General features: G+C 41.0%; 1 protein-coding gene across 3 annotated transcripts in view; it reads right to left on the bottom strand.

Moving 5' to 3' along the window:
• Window positions 1-10,628: 10,628 nt before the first annotated feature.
• Window positions 10,629-27,416, bottom strand: part of LOC133575798 (somatomedin-B and thrombospondin type-1 domain-containing protein) — an 85,440-nt gene continuing 68,652 nt past the window's right edge. For 2 of the 3 annotated variants that reach the window (XM_061928646.1, XM_061928647.1), the window contains exons 4-5: window positions 19,451-19,609; window positions 10,629-15,159 (exon numbers count right to left, since the gene is read on the bottom strand). In XM_061928646.1, the coding sequence (XP_061784630.1) occupies window positions 15,054-15,159; window positions 19,451-19,609 (265 nt within the window). In that variant the 3' untranslated portion in view covers window positions 10,629-15,053. Of the gene's footprint in view, window positions 15,160-19,450; window positions 19,610-27,416 lie in introns of those variants that run through there. The other variant, XM_061928643.1, reaches the window with a different exon arrangement.

Here is a 27,416-nt window from a genome sequence, read left to right as displayed (position 1 = left end):
GGTGTCAAAATCAAGGCCTGGGGGCCAGATGTGGTCCGCCACTTAATTTTATTTGGCCCTCAAACGCCTGGAAATAATATGTATCAATAAAGTACTGTAACTTTTCTTACTAAATGTATTCTTCCTTTCGATTTTGTGGGGGAAAAAAAATCTACTCCATGTAGTCGCAAATTATGTGAACTTAAATATTGTCTAATTATGCAAAAATATATTATCAAACATTGAAACAATTTTTTTAAATGTAAATAAATACTAATAATAATGATTTCAAAGCAAGTTATCCATCAAATTGTGCAATGTAAGAGCAGCAATAGATTTCATGGTAACATAGTTAAATTTACTGTGGTTTTTACAGCATTTTTCTTTAAATGAAAAACACCACTTTTTTACTGTAATAAACTGTGGTGGCATTTTAGCATTTACAATAATACACAGAAAAATCTAAAAACAAAACAACAACAAAACAAACTGGCAGCTCAGGTGCCAAAATATTACTGTAAAGTTGCATTTTTTTTTATTTATAGTAAAAAAAACTAATGTAAATTTTACAGTAAAATTCTGGCATTTGAGCTGCCTTTTTTTTTTTTTTACCATAAAAACAGCAGTACTGTTTTTCCATTTACAGTAATATACATTAAATGTTGAGGTGAAATTATTGCAACTTACCATATTTTTTTTTTACATTTTTACACGGGGGCGGCGTGGCGAAGTTGGTAGAGTGGCCGTGCCAGCATTCGGAGGGTTGCTGGTTACTGGGGTTCAATCCTCACCTTCTACCATCTAGTCACATCCGTTGTGTCCTTGGGCAAGACACTTCACCCTTGCTCCTGATGGGTGCTGGTTAGCGCCTTGCATGGCAGCTCCCGCCATCAGTGTGTGAATGTGTGTGTGAATGGGTGAATGTGGAAATACTGTCAAACGCTTTGAGTACCTTGAAGGTAAAAAAGCGCTATACAAGTATAACCCATTTATCATTTATTTATCATTTCAGTTTTAAAAAAAAATCTACTAATAAAATGCATAAAAACATTGTGTAATAATAGTATTCACTGTTAGGCCCCTTCTACAGGGTAAATCCCACCTAACCTTATCCTTATCCACACACACACAATGGTCGTTTAAGACCCCCTCTGTCCGCCGGCGCAACGCAACTTAGTACGCATGCGCGGAAAATGCGCACGTCATAGTCACCTCCAGTGTTGCTTTGTGTGCAAGTTCTTAAATTCAATTTAACTTATCCGAACAATATCCAGTGTTGTGGTATTTCAATTAACTGGAATCCAGTGTGCTGTGGGGCCCTATTGTAGTGAATCACACCTGAGACATCATTAATTAATCAAATCTTTATTGGACACGAAAGTACACAATGTGACAAAGAACATTTGACAACAATCAATCTAGGGATCTATATATCTGGTCAGGACACCCTCACTCTTTTGCCTTCACCCTCACTGTCCATTCATTTTTGGTGACTTTATATACTCTGGACCTAGACGTTGAGTCCGCGACATACATGATACAGTCTGCTTTGCCAGTCCAAATGCATTCGATGTTTTCCGTAGCCTCCCCTCGACGACCAGGTAATACAAAGCACACGCTACCTTTCTTATCACATCCACGGGAGCCCGCATTTTCGTTGACTCTCCTTCGGAAAATGGACAAAGTTTTTCGGTAAGTTGAATCACAGCTGACCTGGACATTGGAAAGTTATTTTGCCGTCTGAGATGTGTAGTATTTGAAATAGCTGCAATTGCGCGTTTTCTTCTCTTAAGGTATTCATGTGTGATTCCCACAAGCGTATGTACATGTAGAAGAATGAGAAACACGGGCATGTCTGGATGACTCTCCTTTATCTTTCCAGTGGTTAGCTCCGGTTGTTATGAAGCTGGCTGTGGTGTGTTCTTTCTGATGTCACTTCCTGTGTGGGGCGCGGTCTTTCTGACGTCACTTACGAACTCAGTTTGTAAACGATCAATGTGTCCATACAAAGCTAAGAGCCGGAGATACATGGCGTACTTACCCGTGTAAAAAAAATATCCAAGTGGGGTTACCTTAAATGCTGGTTTAGTGTGACTGAAACAGGGCTTAGGCTAAATAATTATTAGTTTAAGGGGTTATCCGGCTTAGTGTAGACATAGCCTTAGAAGTGGCCCTCTGGGGCCAAACATAACTGCGATGTGGCCCTCAGTGAAAACGACTTTGACACCCCTGATTTAGAATGTCTCATTGGTGTATTTTCTCCTCAGGATGTATGATTCATGCTTGGTAATTACAATGGGCACCCAGTAGAGCACAATGGTAATAAAAGTACAAAAAAAATCTTATGTTTGTTTCCATCATAAAATAACATGACAAGCTCTCTCTATCACAGTGTCATAGTAAGAAATTAAAATGTTAAAGTTAAAGTTAAAGTATCACTGATAGTCACACACACACAAGAGGTGTGGTGAAATTAACCTCTGCATTTGACCCATCCCTTTGTTTCCACCTCCTGGGAGGTAAGAGGAGCAGAGAGCAGCAGCGGTGGCAGCGCTCTGGAATCATTTTGGTGATTTAACCCCCAATTCCAACCTCTGATGTGAATAATTGCAATGCACTGCATTTGCTAGCTATCAGGCCACTTCGTGGTTCATCAGGAGTGATCATAGATATGAATGAGGACACGCCCCTTTGAGATGTGTGTCTACGACGAACCCAAGATGGTGTCAGCACTTTCCTTGGTTGTAGAAGGCACCCAAACTTAAACAACTGGAAGGTCTGCATATTGTGCTGCACACGCTTGCATACTATCAGTTGAAACAAAGACACAGATTATTCAAAATTGGATCAAATGTTGCGTATTAATAGCTCATGTTTTAACGTTGACAATTAAAGTGAACCGCGTGAAAATCAAGATAGCTGCCACATATGCACGTCGCTTAGCGTGCTGTTACAGTTTATCTTGTCTTCCATCGATGAAGAGGATTAGAGAAGTTCTTAATCCCTAAATTGGAGAAAGTTAGACCGACATTGAACACTTGTTCTGCAAAGTTTCAGGATGTATGGGGGGGTTTCCTCAAATATGTAAACGTGGCTGATCTCAAATTTAACCCCGATTGAAAAGTAATTAAAAGGCAGATATAGGTGTGGAGGGGGGCGTGGCCTGCGGGCCTGCAGCGAAGCGGGGTGTGCCAGGACCGGCCTCAAAGTCAGCGACAGGTGCGTAGATGACCCACCTGGGTCTTGTTATCTAATCACCTGTCGCTCTGTATAAGCAGCAACCGGGAGGAGAGACGTTGTTGGAGCTGGAGTGAGAGCGAGAGCGAACTTGCCAGAGAGACAAAGGACAATGGCTGAAAAGCATACTGCAGACATTTTCACAATAAAAATTGTATTGTAAACCTGAACCGGACTCTCATGTCGGTGCTTGGTGGTCCGAAGAACCCACTGGGGGGCAACCTCCACAATAGGGTTGTACGGTATACCGGTATTAGTATAGTACCGCAATACTAATGAATCATATTCGGTACTATACCTCCTCTGAAAAACACCGGTCCGACACCCCCCCTCACCCACGCGCCCACGTCGTCGTCACGTCGTGTCATTGCTGGTTTACGAGCAGACGAGCATGTTCCGCAGTGCACAATCACAGAGTACTTACAAGCAGACACAGTGTGTAGACAGAAAAGGGAGAACGGAGGCGTTTTGGCTTAAAAACTAACGATAAAGGTGAAGTTATGACACTGAAACACCCACCGGAAGAGGTGCTTTAAGACATGGCTAGCTAGCTAGCGGCTATAGTTAAGCCCCAGTCTGCCGTGTTGTAGCTACTTCTAAATCATTAATCCTCGCTTGCATGGTGACAAATAAAGTGAGTTTCTTACAAGTATCATCCCTGCAGGACGAGGAATAGCTAAACATGCTTCATTACACACCGTAGCTCACCGGTACCGGTACCAATGTAAACAAACGCCATTGGAGGATCTACACCTGACATCCACTGTAATGATACCAAGTAGAGGAGCATATCTAGTCGATACGACTATGACTACGTCGATATTTTTAACATCTTCTTTCGTTTTTTTGTATATTATGTTTATAAACTCAGGAAATATGTCCCTGGACACAGGAGGACTTTCAATATGACCAATGTATGATCCTGTAACGACTTGGTATCGGATTGATACCCAAATTTGTGGTATCATCCAAAACTAATGTAAAGCATCCAAACAACAGAAGAACAAATGATTATTACAATGTAACAGAAGTGTAGATAGAACATGTTATAACAGAAAGTAAGCAGATTTTAACAGTAAATAAACAAGTAGATTAGTAATTCATTTTCTACCACTTGTCCTTAATAATTTTGACAAAATAATAGAATGATAAAAGACATAATATGTTACTGCATATGTCAGCAGACTAAATTAGCAGCCTTTGTTTGCTTACTTGCTATAAAAAGACCAGTTGTCTTGTATGTTCACTATTTTATTTAAGGAAAAACTTGCAATAACAAACATATGTTTAATGTACCCTAAGATGTGTTGTTAAAATAAAGCCAATAATGCCATTTTTGTGGTCCACTTTATTTAGAAAAGTATCGAAAAATACCGAAAAGTATCGAAATAATTTTGGCACTGGTACCAAAATATTGGTATCGGGACACCACTCGGCGGATCATTTACGAGTTTTTAATCTGCTTTTGTGTTTTCCTGTTGGGGACATTCAGGAGAGCAGTTGTCTGTGACTTCATGTCGATATTAGCCTGTACTTATTTGACTGATGCAAAAACTGAAACTAATGACTACTTAGAACATTTTGAAATGTTAGCACACTGTTTAATTGTTTACTCATCCGCAGGCTATTTCCTGGTTCATGGGGAATGACAGAAGATGACAAAACCACTTTCTATTGTCAAGTAGAACAAATGGTTCCATCGTAAGTCATATGGCAAAAAGATTCAATAAATGCCGCTAATAAACATGAAAAACAAATCCTGTTTTTCCACCTGTTTGATGGTGAACAGACTATTTCTATTGATTCATGGCGTTCATGGTTCATTTTTAAAATGACGGCACAATAACCTTTTGATTCAGGGTTCGGCGAATGGTTCCTTATGTTTCTTAATATTATAATTGATAGATTAAAATTAGTGGGCAGCACGGTGCTACAGGGGTTAGTGCATGTGCCTCACAATAAGAAGGTCCTGAGTAGTCCTGAGTTCAATCCCGGGCTCGGGATCTTTCTGTGTGGAGTTTGCATGTTCTCCCCGTGACTGCGTGGGTGAATATGAGTGTGAATGTTATCTGTCTATCTGTGTTGGCCTTGCGATGAGGTGCCGACTTGTCCAGGGTGTACCCCGCCTTCCGCCCAAATGCAGCTGAGATAGGCTCCAGCACCCCCCGCAACCCCAAAAGGGACAAGCGGTAGAAAATGGATCGATGGATAGATTAAAATTAAGGCGGCCAAAGTTAACAACATAATAACACGTTACCTATAGATTTCAATAACGGCACTAATTTATTTAACGGGCGATTAACGCACAGGCAGTGCTGTGGCGGGGGAACATGGCTGCAGTTGACTTGTTATTCATGAGCCACAAACGAGCAGAAATGGACAAAGGAAAGTCGTCTACCTTATGGAAATATCTAGTTTAAAGCCATGGCAAGTTCTCCTGACAAGAAAGGACTTTTTTTCCGCTGTGAGATAAGGCGACATCCCTGCAGCAAACGCCTGCTGCGCGCGTCGTTCAGGTGAGTGGTGCTTCACTTCCGTATTCAGATAACAGTTAAGGTTTAACATAACATTTAGATTGTTACTGTGACTGATTTAGTAAGTAAGATGACATAAAAGTTCAACAGAAATGAAAGACGCTCGGCAGGAGGTTGAAAGAAGATGTCAGGACACTTTTCCGGTTTCAAAATAAAAGCGCTACGTTATACATCCGGTTTAATTGCATTTACAAAATGAAAATGTCTTACATTAAAGGCCTACTGAAACCCACTACTACCGACCACGCAGTCTGATAGTTTATATATCAATGATGAAATCTTAACATTGCAACACATGCCAATACGGCCGGGTTAGCTTACTTAAAGTGCAATTTTAAATTTCGCGCGAAATATCCTGCTGAAAACGTTTCGGTATGATGATGTCAGCGCGTGACGTCACGGATTGTAGAGGACTTTTTGGGACAGCATGGTGGCCAGCTATTAAGTCGTCTGTTTTCATCGCAAAATTCCACAGTATTCTGGACATCTGTGTTGGTGAATCTTTTGCAATTTGTTCAATGAACAATGGAGACAGCAAAGAAGAAAGCTGTAGGTGGGAAGCGGTGTATTGCGGCAGGTGTTGTGCTGGATAAAGCACCCCCGCCGTAGAATGCACCCCTTGACTGGTGTGCCGGATAACACAGCCGGTGTTTCATTGTTTACATTCCCGGAAGATGACAGTCAATCTTTACCATTGGCCTGTGGAGAACTGGGACAACAGAGACTCTTACCAGGATGACTTTGAGTTGGATACGCAGACACGGTACCGTGAGTATGCATGCAGCTGCGGCTTCCAAACATTTGATCGCTTGCCCGTACGTACGTGCCGCTATGTGCATGTCACGTACGTAACTTTGGGGGCTTTGGGGAAATATATGTGCTGTATGAACTTTGGGGAGGTGAACGGTACTTTGGGCTGTGGGATTGAGTGTGTTGTGCAGGTGTTTGAGTTGTATTGGCGGATTATATGGACAGGAGGGGGGAGGTGTTTGTTATGCGGGATTCATTTGTGGCATATTAAATATAATAATAATAACTGGGATTTATATAGCGCTTTTCTAAGGACCCAAAGTCGCTTTACATGTAGAACCCATCAATCATTCACACCTGGTGGTGGTAAGCTACTTTCATAGCCACAGCTGCCCTGGGGTAGACTGACGGAAGCGTGGCTGCAATTTGCGCCAACGGCCCCTCCGACCACCACCTATCATTCAATTCACCGGTGTGAATGGCACCGGGGGCAAAGGGTGAAGTGTCCCGCCCAAGGACACAACGACAGCGATTTGTTTTTGGATGGTAAGAGGCGGGGAGCGAACCTGCAACCCTCAGGTTTCTGGCACGGTTGCTCTACCCACTACGCCATAGCCTGGTTGTGTTGTGGCTAATAGAGTATATATATGTCTTGTGTTTATTTACTGTTTTAGTCATTCCCAGCTGAATATCAGGTCCCACCCGCCTCTCACAGCGTCTTCCCTATCTGAATCGCTCCCACTGCCCTCTAGCCCTTCACTCTCACTTTCCTCATCCACAAATCTTTCATCCTCGCTCAAATTAATGGGGAAATCGTCGCTTTCTCGGTCCTAATCGCTCTCGCTGCTGGTGGCCATGATTGTAAACAATGTGCAGATGTGAGGAGCTCCACAACCTGTGACGTCACGCTACTCGTCTGCTACTTCCGGTACAGGCAAGGCTTTTTTATCAGCGACCAAAAGTTGTGAACTTTATCGTCGATGTTCTCTACTAAATCCTGTCAGCAAAAATATGGCAATATCGCGAAATGATCAAGTATGACACATAGAATAGACCTGCTATCCCCGTTTAAATAAGAAAATCGCATTTCAGTAGGCCTTTAAGATCATGCTGTGTCACTAAGGGTGGGCACCGGATCTGGTACTTTTTTGGCACCAACCGAAACCAGCAGGTACTACCGGGCACCTATTCACTTAGATCCAGTGGTCCCATGTTTCGGTGCCGACGTCACGTCTGTTTGAATTAGCATTTGCAAGTGGCAACTGGCAAGTACTTGCTAGCACTTGAGAAGAAAACAGGTGATTTCAAAGCGGACATGCTCTTAGCAATCTCGCAACCCATCAATGTTTCATGACAAAAATCCAACCATGCCAAGTAAAAAACGCTCTAAAGTGTCGCTCGTCTTTTCCAAATGCGATGCCGATGCAGATTACGCTCGCTGCAGTATTTGTGACGTAAAAAATCAAGGCAAGTGGCGGGAATACTTTCAAGCTGAGGAAGCACCTGGTTTAACAAAAGATTTTTCTCATGCCTGAAGAGCGCAGCCAAGTTAGATGGACGGCTGCAATTCCTGCATTTGGCACCTTTAGCGACTCGGCTGCAGCCAACAACACGGGGGAAGAAATTGTGCTAACATTTGGTGACGATAACAGCGACATCATGTCTGCTCCAGGTAAAAAGCCTACTGCATAAGAATACATTAGCTTTGCATTTTAATAGTTATCATAATCAGCTTGGTTCCTCATACTGTACTTTGTAATGTTAATGTAAAGTTTTGGCTTCAATTTCATTTGTAGTATAATACTTTTGGAAAAAAAAAATCTGTCTGGCTGAAATATTGTGTAAATTATTTTACAACATGTTCTGGTTGAGTCCTCAATTCCAAAATGATTAGCAGGCTGAATATTACATTTTATTAATTGATTAAAACATTGCCATGCAGCAATATGAAGACCATTAACTTGTACAACATTTTAATGTACAGAATAGAAGCATCTATTCAGGTAGAAATATCACAGCTGGGATAGGTTCCAGCCCCCGTGACCTCAAAAAGGGACAAGCGGTAGAAAATGGATGGATGGATATTACAAAAACATCTTTGACAATGAAAGCATGATGATAACAATCAACATTTTGTGTTATATTTGCGTGAAACTGTTATCTAAACATGGAAGTGTAGCTCCTCCTCTGAATGCAAGTGCTCCGAAAGCAGGAATAGAAATTCTGTATTTCTGAGTTGAGCTGCTTAAAAAAAGCATAATATTTAAAACACATTTATTTAAAGCAAATAAATTGTCCGTTCATGGTGTTAAAACTTGAAAATTATCTGTCTAGGGTACACTTATAAATTATAAAAAAAATTGCGATTAATTTTGAGTTAACTATGAACAATACAATTAACCATGATTAAATATTTAATCGTTTGACAGCCCTAATTAAAATAGATTTCTTTGGCAGAAGGAAAAAAAAGAATTGGTGGAGCACCATATTTGTATTTGTTTGTTCGTCCTGTCACTGCTCGATTTACTGAGCTGCCCCATCCGTTTGTTTGCAAAAATTATTTTGAAGCAATGTTATTACAGTTAATACAAATGCAAGTTTTTTTTAGTTACGGTGACCACGAACATGTCACCGGAGTCAAAGCTAAGCTAATTTGAATGGACAAACGTCGACATTTCTAAAGTGTAGTTGTCGACTATTTAAGGTGTGGAGTTTGCATGTTCTCCCCGTGACTGCGTGGGTTCCCACCAGGTACTCCGGCTTCCTCCCACCGCCAAAGACATGCACCTGGGGATAGGTTGATTGGCAACACTAAATTGGCCCTAGTGTGTGAATGTGAGTGTGAATGTTGTCTGTCTATCTGTGTTGGCCCTGCGATGAGGTGGCGACTTGTCCAGGGTATACCCCGCCTCCCGCCCGAATGTGAATTAGTGAATTATATTTATATAGCGCTTTTCTCTAGTGACTCAAAGCGCTTTACATAGTGAAACCCAATATCTAAGTTACATTTAAACCGGTGTGGGTGGCACTGGGAGCAGGTGGGTAAAGTGTCTTGCCCAAGGACACAACGGCAGTGACTATGATGGCGGAAGCGGGGATTGAACCTGCAACCCTCAAGTTGCTGACACGGCCACTCTACCAACCGAGCTATACCGCTATATATGCAGCTGAGATAGGCTCCAGCACCCCCCGCGACCCCAAAAGGGACAAGCGGTAGAAAATGGATGGAATTGTCACGCTGGGGTTGCATTTTACTGCGTGGTCGTTCTCCCAGGATGCAGACGGAAAACTCCGGAGGCAAGGTACAGTTAAGAAAAGGATTTATACAAACAAAAGAGCATCCGCGTGCCGATAGCACGGGAAGCTAACGGAATAGAAAACAAAAAACGCTTAGCACATGACAAAGCTTAGCTCAGGAATCCAAATGGTAACCGACGTAAACTGTTGCATGAAAGCAAATAAGGAAGCCAGACAGTGTGTGGCGAACAACGTGAATAAGTAGCTCTGTGATTAGTGCCTGGCAGCAGGTGAGCATGCTGAACACTAATCAGAGGCAGGTGAAACTAATCAGCACCCATGGTAACCAAAACACAAACCCAGGGGTGCTCAACACAGGAACTGAGGGAGTTCAAAACTAAACAAGAACATGATCCGGGCAACGGATCATGACATTAATAGCAGATATTAGACTTTGGGATATGATGGATGGGCCAATATCATTTTGCGTTATGGGGACCAGTTTCCTGTCACGTAAAGCATTTTTAATTTGTGTTAAATTAGCCTGTGCTTTCCTCATGTTGTCTTTGGTTGTTAAAACACTCCCTATAATTTGTTAAAACATGATTATATACACAAGTTTGTCATTTGGCCTGTCATCATTCCATTTACGATAGGAACCAGAATGCAGAGAATGCAGTAAAATGATATTGATGGCTCCATGTTTGCATACATTCACCCCCACTGCATTATTTTTTTTAACTGCTGCAAGTAAACACAAAGTAAGGAATATAATCAACATCATTCTTAGCCAGTGGTGTGTGACAAATAAAAAAGGATAGTCATTGTAATCCTCAATTAGAAGACTTTATCTCTGACATCAGAATATATGACAGGAAGAGGATGGTTGACAATAAAATAGTTTATTTTTTCACTAATGGAGAGTGTGTACATGAGGATAATGCGCGGCACTAATAAATGCAATGTTTAATAATAAATACACACAAACACAAACATGTGGTTGGGAGGGGAATAACAAGTCACGGCTTAGGCACCTAAAGGAACGTTCTGGTATGTGTGTGTGGTATCTGGGATTCGTGCGCTTGAATGAGCTGTGTTGTCCAAGTCAAGAATGTTACGTTAATCTGCTGTTTTTTGGCAGGAAGAAACACACATGAAGAAGTGCTGTGTCTGACCTTTTTGGGCCATTAATGAATACAAACTGGGAGTAAAAAGGTAGAAAAAAAGAGGGGGATGACTGATAAAATCCCCATGTGAAGGTAACTGAATGTCTAATGAGGAAGGGAGGGAAAATTCTTTAAGGATGTTGACATGTTGTTAAATGGCTTTTTTTCCCACTCCTACGAGATTCTGCCTAAAAAGTCGTTGGATTTATTTTAGCCAAGACTAAATAAATCTACTTTAAGCACCTGAGTAGTCACTCATACCTGATAATGGGATTTAACTGAACGGAAACACTTATGGAACCTCTAAGGTCGAATATTTGGTTGTTTGAAACAACATTTTGTCATGGGCAATAATGTTATTAAAAAACAACTTATTTCAGGGTCAAACTGTTGCCATCATAAAAATTGGATTAACTGTACAGACATGTATTTGTAAGTAAAGTTTTAACAATCAACAAGTGTAAAAAGAAGTTACCGCCGATATGAAAACAAAACGTGTTCTCAAACCTAACTTTTGAGAAGTACTGTATTGACCTAAATGTCATATTTTTTTCGAAGATAAAATGTCTTAAAAACAGAACAGGTCTTTTAACATAATTCATTTACAAAACCCAAAACCAGTGAAGTCGGCACGATGTGTAATTCGTAAATAAAAACAGAATACAATGATTTGCTAACCCTTTTCAACTTATATTCAATTGAATAGACAGCAAGACAAAATATTTAATGTTCAAACTGAGAAACGTAAAAAAATGTTTGCAAATAATCATTAAATTAGAATTTAATGGCAGCAACACATTGCAAAAAAGTTGGCACAGGGACATTTTTACCACTGTGTTACATGGCCTTTCCTTTTAACAACACTCAGTAAACGTTTGGGAACTGAAGAGAGCAATTTTTTAAGCTTTTCAGGTGGAATTATTTCCCATTCTTGCTTGATATACAGCTTAAGTTGTTCAACAGTCCGTGGTCGCCATTGTGGTATTTTAAGCTTCATATTGCGCCACACATTTTCAATGGGAGACAGGTCTGGACTACAGGCAGGCCAGTCTAGTACCCGCACTCTTTCACTATGAAGCCACACTGTTGTAAAACATGGCTTGGCATTGTCTTGCTGAAATAAGAAGGGGTGTCCATGATAATGTTGCTTGTATGGCAACATATGTTGCTCCAAAACCTGTATGTACCTTACAGCATTAATGGTGCCTTCACAGATGTGTAAGTTACCCATGCCTTGGGCACTAATACACCCCCATACCATCACAGCTTTTGAACTTTGCGCATATAACAATCCGGATGGTTCTTTTCCTCTTTGGTCCAGAAGACACAATATCCACGGTTTCTAAAAACTATTTAAAATGTGAACTCGTCAGACCACAGAACACCTTTACACTTTGCATCAGTCCATTTTTGATGAGCTCGGGTCCAGCTAAGCCGGCGGCGTTTTTGGATGTTGTTGATAAATGGCTTTCGCTTTGCATAGTAGAGTTTTAACTTACACTTACATATGTAGTGACGGACTGTAGTTACTGACAGTGGTTTTCTGAAGTGTTCCTCAGCCCATGTGGTGATATCCTTTACACACTGATGTCGGTTTTTGATGCAGTACCACATGAGGGATCGAAGGTCACGGGCATTCAATGTTGGTTTTCACCCTTGCTGCGTACGTGCAGTGATTTTTCCACATTCTCTGAACCTTTTGATGATATTACGGACCGTAGATGGTGAAATCCCTAAATTCCTTGCTGGTTGAGAAATGTTGTTCTTAAACAATTTGCTCAAGCATTTGTTCACAAAGTGGTGACCCTCGCCCCATCCTTGTTTGTGAATGACTGAGCATTTCATAGAAGCTGCTTTCATACCCAATCATGGCACCCACCTGTTCTCATTTACCCTGTTCACTTGTGGGATGTTTCAAATAAGTGTTTGATGTGCATTCCTCAACTTTGTCAGTCTTTTTTGCCACTAGTGCCAGCTTTTGTTGCAGGCATCAAATTACAAATGAGCTAATATTTGCAAAAAATAACTAAGTTTTCCAGTTTGAACGTTAAATATCTTGTCTTTGCAGTCTATTCAATTGAATATAGGTTGAAAAGGATTTGCAATTTATTGTATTCTGTGGAGGAGTTCAAGTACCTCGGAGTCTTGTTCACGAGTGAGGGAAGAGTGGATCGTGAGATCGACAGGCGGATTGGTACGGCGTCTTCAGTAATGCGGACAGTGTATCGATCCGTGGTGAAGAAGGAGCTGAGCCGTAAGGCAAAGCGCTCAATTTACCGGTCGATCTACGTTCCCATCCTCACCTATGGTCATGAGCTTTGGTTTATGACCGAAAGAACAAGATCCCGGGTACAAGCGGCCGAAATGAGTTTCCTCCACCGGGTGGCGGGGCTCTCCCTTAGAGATAGGGTGAGAAGCTCTGTCATCCGGGAGGAGCTCAAAGTAAAGCCGCTGCTCCTCCACATCGAGAGGAGCCAGATGAGGTGGTTCGGGCATCTGGTCAGGATGCCACCCGAACGCCTCCCTAGGGAGGTGTTTAGGGCACGTCCGACCAGTAGGAGTCCATGGGGAAGACCCAGGACACGTTGGGAAGACTATGTCTCCCGGCTGGCCTGGGAACGCCTCGGGATCCCCCGGGAAGAGCTGGACGAAGTGGCTGGGGAGAGGGAAGTCTGGGATTCCCTGCTTAGGCTGCTGCCCCCGCGACCCGACCTCGGATAAGCGGAAGAAGATGGATGGATGGATGGATGTATTCTGTTTTTATTTACGATTTACACAACGTGCCAACTTCACTGGTTTTGGGTTTTGTATATACTGTATATATGCAACCCAACATGTGGTACCAAACAACAAAGCGAGTCGAAGCTTTTCTTACTGGCACTCACGCACACCCCAATGACTTGGAGAGATGCCGCCGCCAACAGAGGCTCGCTGTACCTAACCCTAATCCTGTCAAAAGGGGGAGGGATGATATGAAATACAAACATTTTGTATACCGTTATTTCACTGATTGTAAAAAAAAGTATTTGATTTTTGTCATAAAGAATAATCTTCCAAAAGATAGAGCTTGAAAAAGTGGTTGTCTTATATTCAGGTCAATACAGCATTTGGGACAAACTATAACACTATGAATAAAATTCAATTTTGCCAAAAAGTTTACATTTTGCTCGAGACAATATGATAATACGACTAGATTGTAATATTAAAGGAAAATATTGTAATCTGTATGCATGCATATGGAGATAGAAAGGATGACTGCTTATAAAGTTAAAGTTAAAGGTAAATTATTGTCATAAAAATGCCATACATTTGACTATTTGACGTTATCATACACGTGTAAAAAGAAGTTAACAGTTTCCAATCAATAAAAACCAATAAACAATAAAAGGTGTACTCACCCTTGATGACCACTGATGACAGACATGCTCACATGCTGGTGTCTTCACTTAAAACTATCGCACTTTGTTCTGTTCTTTTCTATAAGTGTCGACTTAGCTATATTGTACTGAGCAGCGTGTACCGCTTTTCTACGTCGTCTCTTAAGGTTCATTTCTTGTTCTATGGTCATCATCAAGGTCAAAGTCTGTGGATTCTGGTGTAGCTTCTTTGAAAATCAACTTTAGAGGTTCAACTGTTTAAAATGGACAAAAAAAGAACCAGACTCTGTGTCCCATTTGTAAAAACAAAACAAAAAAACCTTTCAATCAGGCCTTAAACTGTAAAAAAGGTGAGGATACAAATACATATAGCTATATTACAATAAACGTAACGATCAAGAGTAGAAAATGCATAAAGCAAAATCTTTTTTTTTTTTTTTGCATATTACGCAATGTTGTTTATAGAGGTAGATAGCAGAAGAGGTAACAATGCATATGAAGCTTGCTGTGCTTGGAGGAAAGAAAGTAACAACAAGGTGGCAGTCAAAACTGAAGCACGGGTCGCTGCGTGCATACTAAGTAATGCAGTACAATCGAGTATGAGCTGAAAAATACGAATACAAGTGGCAGGATGCTGCTGATCTCCTTGAGTGAAGCCATCCATCCAGAGATTCTGGATCTGGGGGCTTGACTGACAAGGCCCTGCAAGAGTTTTGCAGGAGCTGATTGTGGACATACTGGTCCTTCGACGTGGTGATGTGCCCCGTGGCCGATCACACAAAGAGGACAGAGTAAGGTGGACATCGGCAGCCTTCGGACGACGACTCTCGCACCCACGAGCCATGGCAGCCTATGACTGAAGCTGCTGCCCAGAAAGTTCTAGAACAAGGGACAAAACAGAGGTGAGGCACCAAATACTTACTGTGGCTAAGGATGAAGCATTGTAAGGCATTGAAAGGAACTGCGGGGACATTTTGTATCGGAAGTTAACTCTCCACTGTAGTAAACAAAAATATGAGGCATTTTTTATAATCATGACAGTGATTAATATGTGAGCTGCACCCTCACGTCTCCAGCTTCTAATCAATTAGGTGATTTGTGTTTTTTTTAACCCACGTCAATGACATTTTGGTTAAAATATCCTAAGGATCAATAATAACAGCACACTTAAAGTACCAGTAGAGTGGGGAAAAAAAGTTGCCTCTATATTAACACTATAATCATATATATCTGATTTATGACACCACAAGTCTTACAAAGTCAATCTCACGGAGATTCCGGGGCCATTTTGAGAGATAATGAGGAAACCAGTCACGTGATCGCGGGACATCGCGCTAGGAACCATAGAGCCCTTCCCCAACAACAACAATGCTAATCAAGCAGACTTTGTGAGAGACAACAACCATTACTTCTGGAAAAATTATGATCCTGTGTGCAATTTTTACTTTCCACACACAATCTGAATGCTTTTGTATATATGTATATAATGTAATATTTATTTACTGTAAACAACACATTGAACATAAATCATTCTCAGGACTGGACTGTACACCTTACCTCCTTTTGCACTATTTTTCTTTTTCTTTTCTTCCTATGTTTTGTATATTTTGTAGACTGGCGCACTGATACTGGAGTTGCTTTTAATCTCACTGTACCTGTGTATAGGACAATAAAAGGCATTCTATTCTATGATCCAGGACCTTATATTTTTGAGCCCGAATACAATGAGGATGAGCAATAGGTTTTATAAACCAAGTGATGGATGCAGTTCCATTGTGACACTATCTTATCCGCAGCATTGCAAGTGCTAAACATACAAAATAAGCATAACAAACCAAAATAAAACAAACACTGTAATATATCCACTCGCGCTGGGATGCCGACCAACGGGACGATCACATAATTCCGTTTGGATGAAGGATCAATCACAATTCTCACAGAGAGTTAAAAAATGTTCCTGTAGGAAACGTCTTTTGAAGTCTATTTCACCATCTCGGGAACGGGCAAGTCGACCAGCCTGTCGATCCATGGCCACATTTGTCTACTACCAGGTGAGAGATGCAGGAATTATAATCTAGAATTGACTTTTGGCAAGTTTGAGACCAAGCAGAAGCAGCCGTCAACAATAGCAGCTTAAGTTAGCATTAGCTCACCGCTATCGCTGCGTGGCTACAATAGTCCGTCTGCATTGGCGCTTATAATAACAATATCACTCATATTTGGTTAGTTTTTAGGTCATGACATGTAAATGTAGTATTGTTAGCGCTTTCTGGATGTTTTTAGAGAGAGTATTAATGAGCGCAACAGAGGACCCGCGATCTGTTCACTCAATCATTCATTTTGGATTTCTAATGCATAAAAAAAGCAAAGCATGTGTGTTCTTGTTTTACATAAGGATTCTGAATGATGAACACCACCACATCTTTTTCAAATTTTTGCATATTTCAGAATGACTGATCTGATAACATTAACTTAAGAGTGCAGAAACGTAACAACCGTGATGTCAATCTCCGAAAATAGCCGAAGGTATTCAGAGCGGAATATTCTAAATGGCTGACTGAATTTGTGGCATTTTGAGATGTCTAAACAGTGTTCTTACATACTTTACAGTCTTGCTATGGAGCTTCGAGTTCCTAAACAACAGCTTTGAACTAGCGTTTTTGCGACATAGCTTCCGGCTCGCGCCACCTTCAATTTGAGGATTTTATCAGCAAAAGGGGCTTTGTTCCGCAGTAAGTTTGCCACAGCGGACCTTTATTATAGTGAAGGTGAAGGCACTACCGGGACACAAGCCGATGAAGGATCACCTCATACTGCTAGTTTGTGCTATAGCTAGCAGTGACTTAAGGTGATCCCAGAGTGACACAATGCCATAAATGTTCCTAGTTTCGGAGCACACCAACAATACTTTTGTATGTGTGTGCCTGTTGACCTTTAAGCTTGCTGTAATAATGTTGTGTTGTTTGGATAAAAAAAAGAGATTGTTAAGCCATTACTGCCTTGTTATATTGGTTTGATATGTATATATGTGTGTGTGTGTGTATATATATATATATATATATATATATATATATATATATATGTATATATATATATATATATGTATGTGTGGGAAAAAAATCACAAGACTATTTCATCTCTACAGGCCTGTTTCATGAGGGGGGGTACCCTCAATCATCAGAAAATCTCCTGATGATTGAGGGTACCCCCCCTCATGAAACAGGCCTGTAGAGATGAAATAGTCTTGTGATTTTTTTCCCACACATACATATATTGCGCTCTACTACGGTATCGAGCACTATTTTTTGGATAACCTTATTAAGACATATATATATATATATATATATATATATATATATATATATATATATATATATATATATATATATATATACTGTATAAACTATATATAAAACTATGACACCTATGAAATGTAAACCATTTCAGGTGACTAGCTCTTGAAGCTCATCGAGAGAATGCCAAGAGTGTGCAAAGCCGTAATCAGAGCAAAGGGTGGCTATTTTGAAGAAACTAGAATACAAAACATGCTTTCAGTTATTTCACCTTTTTTTGTTAAGTACATAACGCCACATGTATTCATTCATAGTTTTGATGCCTTCAGTGACAACCTACAACGTAAATAGTCATGAAAATAACGCATTGAATGAATGAGAAGGTGTGCCCAAACTTTTGGCCTGTACTGTATATTCTTCAAAAAGTGTGCGTTTTTTACTAACATAGTAGCTTTTGGCGAGGTTAGACCAAGTTATTCATGTTTACATAGATTCTTATGGGAACTCTGCTTTACTATACAAACTTTTGGGTTTACGAACCCTGTTCAAGAACCAATTAAATTTGTAAATCGAGCTCCCCTGTATGTGTATGTAAAAAAGTCTGTTTTTTAAAATATTTCCCCTTTGCTGGCCAACAGCATCTCTGTCTGGACTGGAGCCTACAGTGCCTCAGACTGGAAGTCTCTCCAGAGAGTGGTGAGGACGGCGGAAAAGATCATCAGGACTCCTCTTCCTCCTATACAGGAGATCGCAAAAAGCCGCTGCCTGACCAGGGCTCAGAAAATCTGCAAAGACTCCTCCCACCCCCACCAAGGACTGTTTTCACTGCTGGACTCTAGAAAGAGGTTCCGCAGCCTCCGAAGCAGAACCTCCAGGTATTGTAACAGCTTCTTCCCTCAAGCCGTAAGACTCTTGAACGCATCATAATTAAATTAAATTATCCCCTCAACTCCCCCCAAAATGGATTAACTCGCTGCAATAAAAAAGACAATATAACATACATCCATAAACGTGGACACATGTAAAAAAGTGCAATATATTTATCTGTACAGTAATCTAGTTATTTATTTATATATATTTATATATATTTGTTTATTTTATAGATATATTTATATATTATTTATATATATGTATTTATTTATATATGCACCTTATTGCTTTTTTATCCTGCACTACCATGAGCTTATTTAACGAAATTTCGTTCTTATCTGTGCTGTAAAGTTCAAATTTGAATGACAATAAAAAGGAAGTGTAAGTCTATGTCTAAGTCTAATTGTGTATCCTCTTTGTTGAATTACAAGCCATCCTGCTGTCACATGGAGAATTATTTGTCCAAGTAGATGACTTGAGATACGGCATATATTGGAACGGAGACGACCAAATACAGTATCTCTTACTGTACATACAAGAAAATAACATTACTCCTGTTTAATATCCAAGGTGCTTTAATTACTTATTTCATTGGGACGGCGTGGCGCCGTTGGGAGAGTGGCCGTGCCAGCAACCTGAGGGTTCCTGGTTCAGTCCCCACCTTCTACCAACCTCGTCACGTCCATTGTGGCCCTGAGCAAGACACTTCACCCTTGCTCCTGATGGGTCGTGGTTAGCGCCTTGCATGGCAGCTCCCACCTTCAGTGTGTGAATGTGTGTGTGAATGGGTGAATGTGGAAATAGTGTCAAAGCGCTTTGAGTACCTTGAAGGTAGAAAAGCGCTATACAAGTATAACCCATTTACCATTCATTGTGTGGTCACTCCAGGGGCAACATTGTATACTCCTACGTGTGTATGTAATTAGACAAAAAGATGTGCAATGTGACAAACAACTGTGGTGTATGTCCATTTCTTGTCATGGTTTGATTAAATTGTTTTAGATTACCTGGTGCCTTCAAAGCCGCCTCCTCCACATCGGTCTGACTTGGACATGGCGTCACTCTGGCACTCGGCACACACCAGCCTCTCTCTCACCAGCTGAGCAGTCCACAGTTGGAGTTTGCACGGCGCGCTTGCTTGTTTCACCCTCAAATACACGCAGTAGCTGCAAAAAAAGAACCACTGAGATCAGTCGTGTTTGAACAAATGCCGACCGAGGCCACCGACCAACATGAGCTTGAGGTGAACTTGGCTCTACAGATGGAGGAAGCAAACTGTGTTGAATAGCGCCTCGAGCCAGACAAAAGACCAATCAAGGCTCAGATAACACGAGCAGCCTCATTTGAAGGCGATCCAGCAGTGTCATGTCACCTGCAGCAAATCCTAATATCAACACAGCTCCGCCTGCGCTCCACAGACAATAATAACATTATCTTCGGCAGATGCTTTGTACTTCCAAACTATTTGTTTTGTCTCTCATTCAGTCATCTGTGACAAAAACACCATCCCCATTGGGTGTTTGATCTGCGAAACCACATCCATTTTATTTTTCTTCATTGCTGAACCAGTACAGTAGATTTCATTCGTTTTTGCAAGGACACACAATATAAATATTTAGCTCTTATTCCTAGTGTTTGCATGCATCTTAAACAATTTACCACGCACGATACAACTGAAGCTCCTAAAAACGGGGGTCAGCAACCTCCCTGAAGCTTTTTCAAAGATGAAAACATTTTTTGTTTTGTTTTACTATGGTTTCTGTAGGAGGACAAACCTGACACATCCGTCCTAATTGTTAGAAATCCCACCGTTTGTATTAAACATGCTTCACTGATGAGAGCATTTGACGAGCGCCGTTTTGTCCTACTAATTTCAGCGATCCTTGAACTCATCGGAGTTTGTGTTTTATGCCACTTCTTCTTTGTCTCATTTTGTCCACCAAACTTTTTTTTCTGTGTGTGAATGCACAAAGGTGAGCTTTGTTGATATTATAGACTTGTTGGAGTGCTAATCAGGCATATTTGGTCATTGCATGACAGCAAGCTAATATGCTATTTAGGCTAGCTGTATGTACATATTGCATCATTATGCCTCGTTTGTAGGTATATTTGAGCTCATTTAATTTCCTTAATATCCTCTATGTATTTAAATTATATTCGCATGTCTCATGACACATTATCTGTATGTAATACTGGCTGCTTTTCTCATAGTTGTTTATATGCCATGTTGTTCCAGACTACAGCAAACGTTACCCAGCTTGCAAAGATTGAAATACATCCATTAGAAGAAGACAGCCTGCCGTTTCCTTTAACTTGGACACACACATCTATACCTTTGGCCATTCTGAGCCAGTAATTTCCAGAAGTTATCTCATCCTGTGCGAAGCCTCCATTTTACTAATGATTTCCAATGTTGCAAAAATGTGGAGAATAAAAATTAAAATACAACATTTCTGCCAACGAAGATTTGCGTCAGCCTTTGATAGTAGGCTGATATAGCTAATATAGACACTTACATCATGTGTTGCCTTCATTATAACACTTATATAAGGCTTTTAATTTTTTGCGGCTCCAGACAGATTTTTTTTTTTAATTCATGGTTCAATATGTCTCTTTCAACATTTTGGTTTTCCGACCCCTGTCCTAACGTAACAGTAGACATATCGAAAGGTGCATTTTGAAAACAAAATAATGTAACCAAACAATTAGGAACAGCTCTCATAATGCAGGGCAGAGTGCAAACCACAATAATTAACATGTTATCAAATTAACACTTTCCTGACAGTACGGCAACGTTCCCTCTAAGGTGCGCGCCTGTGCAATTGCGCACTGCTCAAGCGTCCTCTGTGCACGGCAAATCTATGCCACGCACAAAATCAAATAAAAAAATAAGCGCATAACAATTTTCGACACACGGACATGACAGAGAAAACAGTTTTCGTCATCATTGTTCAAATATTGTAATGTCTGTCAAGACGCTTTGAGGACATGAATTCCATCGATCACTTTACTGAGCAAAACTCTTTATTGTCGGCCATAAACACATCACCAAAACATTAGTAAAAAAAAATGATATCTAGCAAAAGTGGTCATTTTCTGCAGTACAAACCAGACCAAAAGCAACGTTGTTATATCAACAGCAGCCGCTCGCTTTTTCTCACTTGCGCAAGCACATGCACATATGGCACTTAGCCAGTGATGCATTTACAGCCACACAAAAAGTCGGACAACTCCAACAACACACAATTAAAGTGTCATTCCAGGTCGTTACACTATGATTTACCAATTCAATGTGTGCTTATAATAATGTCATGTATTAGGAATCTTAATTTATAAATATTAATCATGAAATGCTGTTAGTATATTAAATAAATACTAATAAAAATAGGGCAGCACGGTGGAAGAGGGGATAGTGCGTCTGCCTCACAATACGAAGGTCCTGAGTAATCCTGGGTTCAATCCCAGGCTCGGGATCTTTCTGTGTGGAGTTTGCATGTTCTCCCCGTGACTGCGTGGGTTCCCTCCGGGTACTCCGGCTTCCTCCCACTTCCAAAAACATGCACCTGGGGATAGGTTGATTGGCAACACTAAATCGGCCCTAGTGTGTGAATGTGAGTGTGAATGTTGTCTGTCTATCTGTGTTGGCCCTGTGATGATGTGGCGACTTGTCCAGGGTATACCCCGCCTTCCGCCCGATTGTAGCTGAGATAGGCTCCAGCGCCTCCGCTACCCCGAAGGGAATAAGCGGTAGAAAATGGATGGGGATGGACTAATAAAAATATATTTTTTACAAACAGGAAGTTGCAGGAATGTACACATGATCCCCTGCTTACATTTCATTGTGCAACATGTGAATGTTTTAATGGGAACTAAATGCAATGTCTGAAAGGGGTACAAATTATTTCCAAAGCAGGACCTCCACCCAGACAAGCAATACAATTACACAGTTCATGAAAAACAATATGTTTTGTTATTGTCATTGTAAGTGGGCCTAAACACTTATATTAGAAAATAACCTCATGGAAATGACTGCTGTCATTTGATTATAATAATAAGATAAGATAATGTTGTCTGTCTATCTGTGTTGGCCCTGCGATGAGGTGGGGACTTGTCCAGGGTGTACACCGCCCTCCGCCCGAATGCAGCTGAGATAGGCTCCAGCACCCCCCGCGACCCCGAAAGGGACAAGCGGTAGAACATGGATGGATGGATGGAGATTGAACTTGTTATTTAGTCAGGTTTGGGACAGGTGTGCTGCTGGTGTAGCCACAGTGTGCACGTCTGATGTTGCTCACATGGGCTCCACTGAATGCTCAGGGAGTTTTTGCGTTTGCTCACACACATGAAAAATTAGAGGGAACATTGCAGTGTGGTGGTATCTTGGCTTACGAGTGTCCGCGTTTAGGGATTTTTGAGGCTACATAAAATATTCCCAACTATGTTTTATGCTTTAATTTGGGTTACAAATCACCAAACCGTTAGTTGGCGTAGCTAATGTCACAGTGAATCCCGTAAAATCCAATCAAAACACTCGATATCTTGTTCCCTGTAGCAAGCAAGACCTACCTTTGTTGAAAACAAAGAAAGTCGATGTGATGGAGAGTTTAGAAGAAGCTGATGATATTCATTGAAGTAAAGAAAGAAATCATCAAAAACATGAGCTATTGGAGCATAGCACGAATTGTCTGCACCATACCAAAGCAAGAGGAGTCGATAACACTAGCCAAGAACGTTAAAATGATAAAAAAAAAAAAAAAAGGCAGACATTTACCCATGAAAATGATGAAAGACTGCTGATGGTGTGTTTGACGGAGAAGCAGCTCGAAGGCAATACTGTAGAATTTTTTTTGACCAAGACAAACGGTGCACATTATCAATACATTACTTTATAAAACTACCATAGTTAGTTATAGTACAGTAAGTACACACTATAGTATTGTTTTTGGTACAATATTTCCTATCTTAAAGTTAGTTTTTCGTGTTAAAAATAATGGATGCTACATGATTGTTACATGCTGGGTAGCGAGGGGTGTATATTGTAGCGTCCCGGAAGAGTTAGTGCTGCAAAGGGCTCTGGGTATTTGTTCTGTTGTGTTTATGCTTTGTTACGGTGCGGATGTTCTCCCGAAATGTGTTTGTCATTCTTGTTTGGTGTGGGTTCACAGTGTGGCGCATGTTTGTAACAGTGTTAAAGTTGTTTATACAGCCACCCTCAGTGTGACCTGTATGGCTGTTGATCAAGTATGCATTGCATTTACTTGTGTGTGAAAAGCCGTAGATATTATGTGACTGGGCCGGCACGCAAAGGCAGTGTCTTTAAAGGCCTACTGAAATGCGATTTTCTTATTTAAACGGGGATAGCAGGTCCATTCTATGTGTCATACTTGATCATTTCGCGATATTGCCATATTTTTGCTGAAAGGATTTAGTACAGAACATCGACGATAAAGTTCGCAACTTTTGGTCGCTGATAAAAAAGCCTTGCCTGTACCGAAATAGCAGACGAGTAGCGTGACGTCACAGGTTGTGGAGCTCTTCACATCTGCACATTGTTTACAATCATGGCCACCAGCAGCGAGAGCGATTCGGACCGAGAAAGCGACGATTTCTCCATTAATTTGAGCGATGATGAAAGATTTGTGGATGAGGAAAGTGAGAGTGAAGGACTAGAGGGCAGTGGGAGCGATTCAGATAGGGAAGATGCTGTGAGAGGCGGGTGGGACCTGATATTCAGCTGGGAATGACTAAAACAGTAAATAAACACAAGACATATACAGGTAAAAGCCAGTAAATTAGAATATTTTGAAAAACTTGATTTATTTCAGTAATTGCATTCAAAAGGTGTAACTTGTACATTATATTTATTCATTGCACACAGACTGATGCATTCAAATGTTTATTTCATTTCATTTTGATGATTTGAAGTGGCAACAAATGAAAATCCAAAATTCCGTGTGTCACAAAATTAGAATATTACTTAAGGCTAATACAAAAAAGGGATTTTTAGAAATGTTGGCCAACTGAAAAGTATGAAAATGAAAAATATGAGCATGTACAATACTCAATACTTGGTTGGAGCTCCTTTTGCCTCAATTACTGCGTTAATGCGGCGTGGCATGGAGTCGATGAGTTTCTGGCACTGCTCAGGTGTTATGAGAGCCCAGGTTGCTCTGATAGTGGCCTTCAACTCTTCTGCGTTTTTGGGTCTGGCATTCTGCATCTTCCTTTTCACAATACCCCACAGATTTTCTATGGGGCTAAGGTCAGGGGAGTTGGTGGGCCAATTTAGAACAGAAATACCATGGTCCGTAAACCAGGCACGGGTAGATTTTGCGCTGTGTGCAGGCGCCAAGTCCTGTTGGAACTTGAAATCTCCATCTCCATAGAGCAGGTCAGCAGCAGGAAGCATGAAGTGCTCTAAAACTTGCTGGTAGACGGCTGCGTTGACCCTGGATCTCAGGAAACAGAGTGGACCGACACCAGCAGATGACATGGCTTTATGGTTTATGGCGGTCACTCACCCTGTCTCGTCCACACGTGCGCGCAGGGAGCGCGTGAACATATACAAAAACAGTCGAAGAGAAGCAACAAACAATTTGCAGTCATATTGTTGTTATTATATAATATATATTCAATTATAGCTTATGCTAACTAGGTAACTACACCCAAAACTAATGCGCATGCACGTTATGTACGGATGTAAAAAACATTGTGTAAATCGTAAATACAAACCGAATACAATGATTTGCAAATCCTTTTCAACCTATACTCAGTTGAATAGACTGCAAAGACAAGATACTTAACGCTCAAACTGGAAAACGTAGTTCTTTTTTGCAAATATTAGCTCATTTGAAAATTGATGACTGCTCCATGTTTCAAAAAAGTTGGCACAAGTGGCAAAAAAGACTGACAAAGTTGAGGAATGCTCATCAGAGGCACTATGGAGAGCCTACTGACCAACTACATCTCTGTCTGGACTGGAGCCTGTAGTGCCTCAGACTGGAAGTATCTGCAGAGACTGGTGAGGACAGCGGAAAAGATCATCAGGACTCCTCTTCCTCCTATTCAGGAGATCGCAACAAGCCACTGTCTGACCAGGGCTCAGAAAATCTGCAGAGACTCCTCCCACCCCCACCAAGGACTGTTTTCACTGCTGGACTCTAGAAAGAGGTTCCGCAGCCTCCGTAGCAGAACCTCTAGGTTCTGTAACAGCTTCTTCCCTCAGCCCATAAGACTCTTGAACGCATCATAATGATCCCCTTAATTCCCCCCAAAAATGGATTAACTCGCTGGAATATAAAGACAATATAACATATATCCATAAACGTGGATGCATATGCAAAAGTGCAATATATTTATCTGTACAGTAATCTATTTATTTATATCTGCACCATATTGCTCTTTTATCCTGCACTACCATGAGCTAATGCAACAAAATGTTGTTCTTATCTGTACTGTAAAGTTCAAATTTGAATGACAATAAAAAGGAAGTCTAAGTCTAAGTCTATCAAACACTTATTTGGAACATCCCAAAGGTGAACAGGCTAATTGGGAACAGGTGGGTACCATGATTGGGTATAAAAGCAGCTTCCATGAAATGTTCAGTCATTCACAAACAAGGATGGGGCGAGGTTCACCACTTTGTGAACAAAGTGCATGTGATGGTATGGGGGTGCATTAGTGCCCAAGGCATGGGTAACTTACACATCTGTGAAGGCACCATTAATGCTGAAAGGTACATACGAGGTTTTGGAGCAACATTTGTTGCCATCCAAGCCACGTTATAATGGACGCCCCTGCTTATTTCAGCAAGATAATGCCAAGCCACGTGTTACAACAGCGTGGCTTCATAGTAAAAGAGTGCGGGTACTAGACTGGCCTGCCTGTAGTCCAGACCTGTCTCCCATTGAAAAAGTGTGGCGCATTATGAAGCCTAAAATACCACAACGGAGACCCCCGGACTGTGGAACAACTTAAGCTGTACATCAAGCAAGAATGGGAAATAATTCCACCTGAAAAGCTTAAAAAATTGGTCTCCTCAGTTCCCAAACATTTACTGAGTGTTGTTAAAAGGAAAGGTCATGTAACACAGTGGTAAAAATGCCCCTGTGCCAACTTTTTTGCAATGTGTTGCTGCCATTAAATTCTAAGTTAATGATTATTTGCCAAAAAAATTCAGTTTTTCAGTTCCAACATTGAATATCTTGTCTTTTCAGTCTATTCAGTTGAACATAAGTCGAAAAGGATTTGCAAATCATTGTATTCTGCTTTTATTTACGTTTTTGTAGTTACGTCATTATTTCCTAGAAGCCGCGAGAGTGCGGTATAATAAAGCCATACTTGCCAACCCTCCCGGATTTTCCGGGAGACTCCCGAATTTCAGCACCTCTCCCAAAAAACCTCCCGGGACAAATTTTCTCCCGAAAATCTGCCGAAATTCAGGCGGAGCTGGAGGCCACGCCCCCTACAGCTCCATGCGGACCTGAGTGACGTGTCGACAGCGGCCAGCCTGTTTTCACGTCCGCTTTCCCACAATATAAACAGCGTGCCTGCCCAATGACGTTATAACTGTAGAATGATCGAGGGCAAGTTCTTGGTTTCTTATGTGGGTTTATTGTCAGAGAGTTTCATTAACGTCCTCCCAGCGCGGTAACAACACACAACAACAGCAGTCACGTTTTCGTCTACCGTAAAGCAGTTTGTCTGCCGTAAACAGCAATGTTGTGACACTCTTAAACAGGACAATACTGCCATCTACTGTACATGCATATGTGACAATAACATCTAGGGCTTTTAGAGAGTGCAGTGCACAACTGCTAGTATATATATATATATATATATATATATATATATATAATGTTGCCAACACTGCAGTATGAGTTCAAAGTTTGGAAACACCTGCCAGTTCAATAGCATGAGCAAGTGTCTCCAAACTTTTGACCGGTACTTTATGTCCCAAAATGGGAGTTGACT

The sequence above is a fragment of the Nerophis lumbriciformis genome, linkage group LG33 (assembly GCF_033978685.3).
Source record: "Nerophis lumbriciformis linkage group LG33, RoL_Nlum_v2.1, whole genome shotgun sequence".
Classification (NCBI taxonomy): Eukaryota; Metazoa; Chordata; class Actinopteri; order Syngnathiformes; family Syngnathidae; genus Nerophis; species Nerophis lumbriciformis.
The sequence above is the reverse complement of the archived record's forward strand: the minus strand, read 5'-3'. Positions and strand labels throughout refer to the sequence as shown.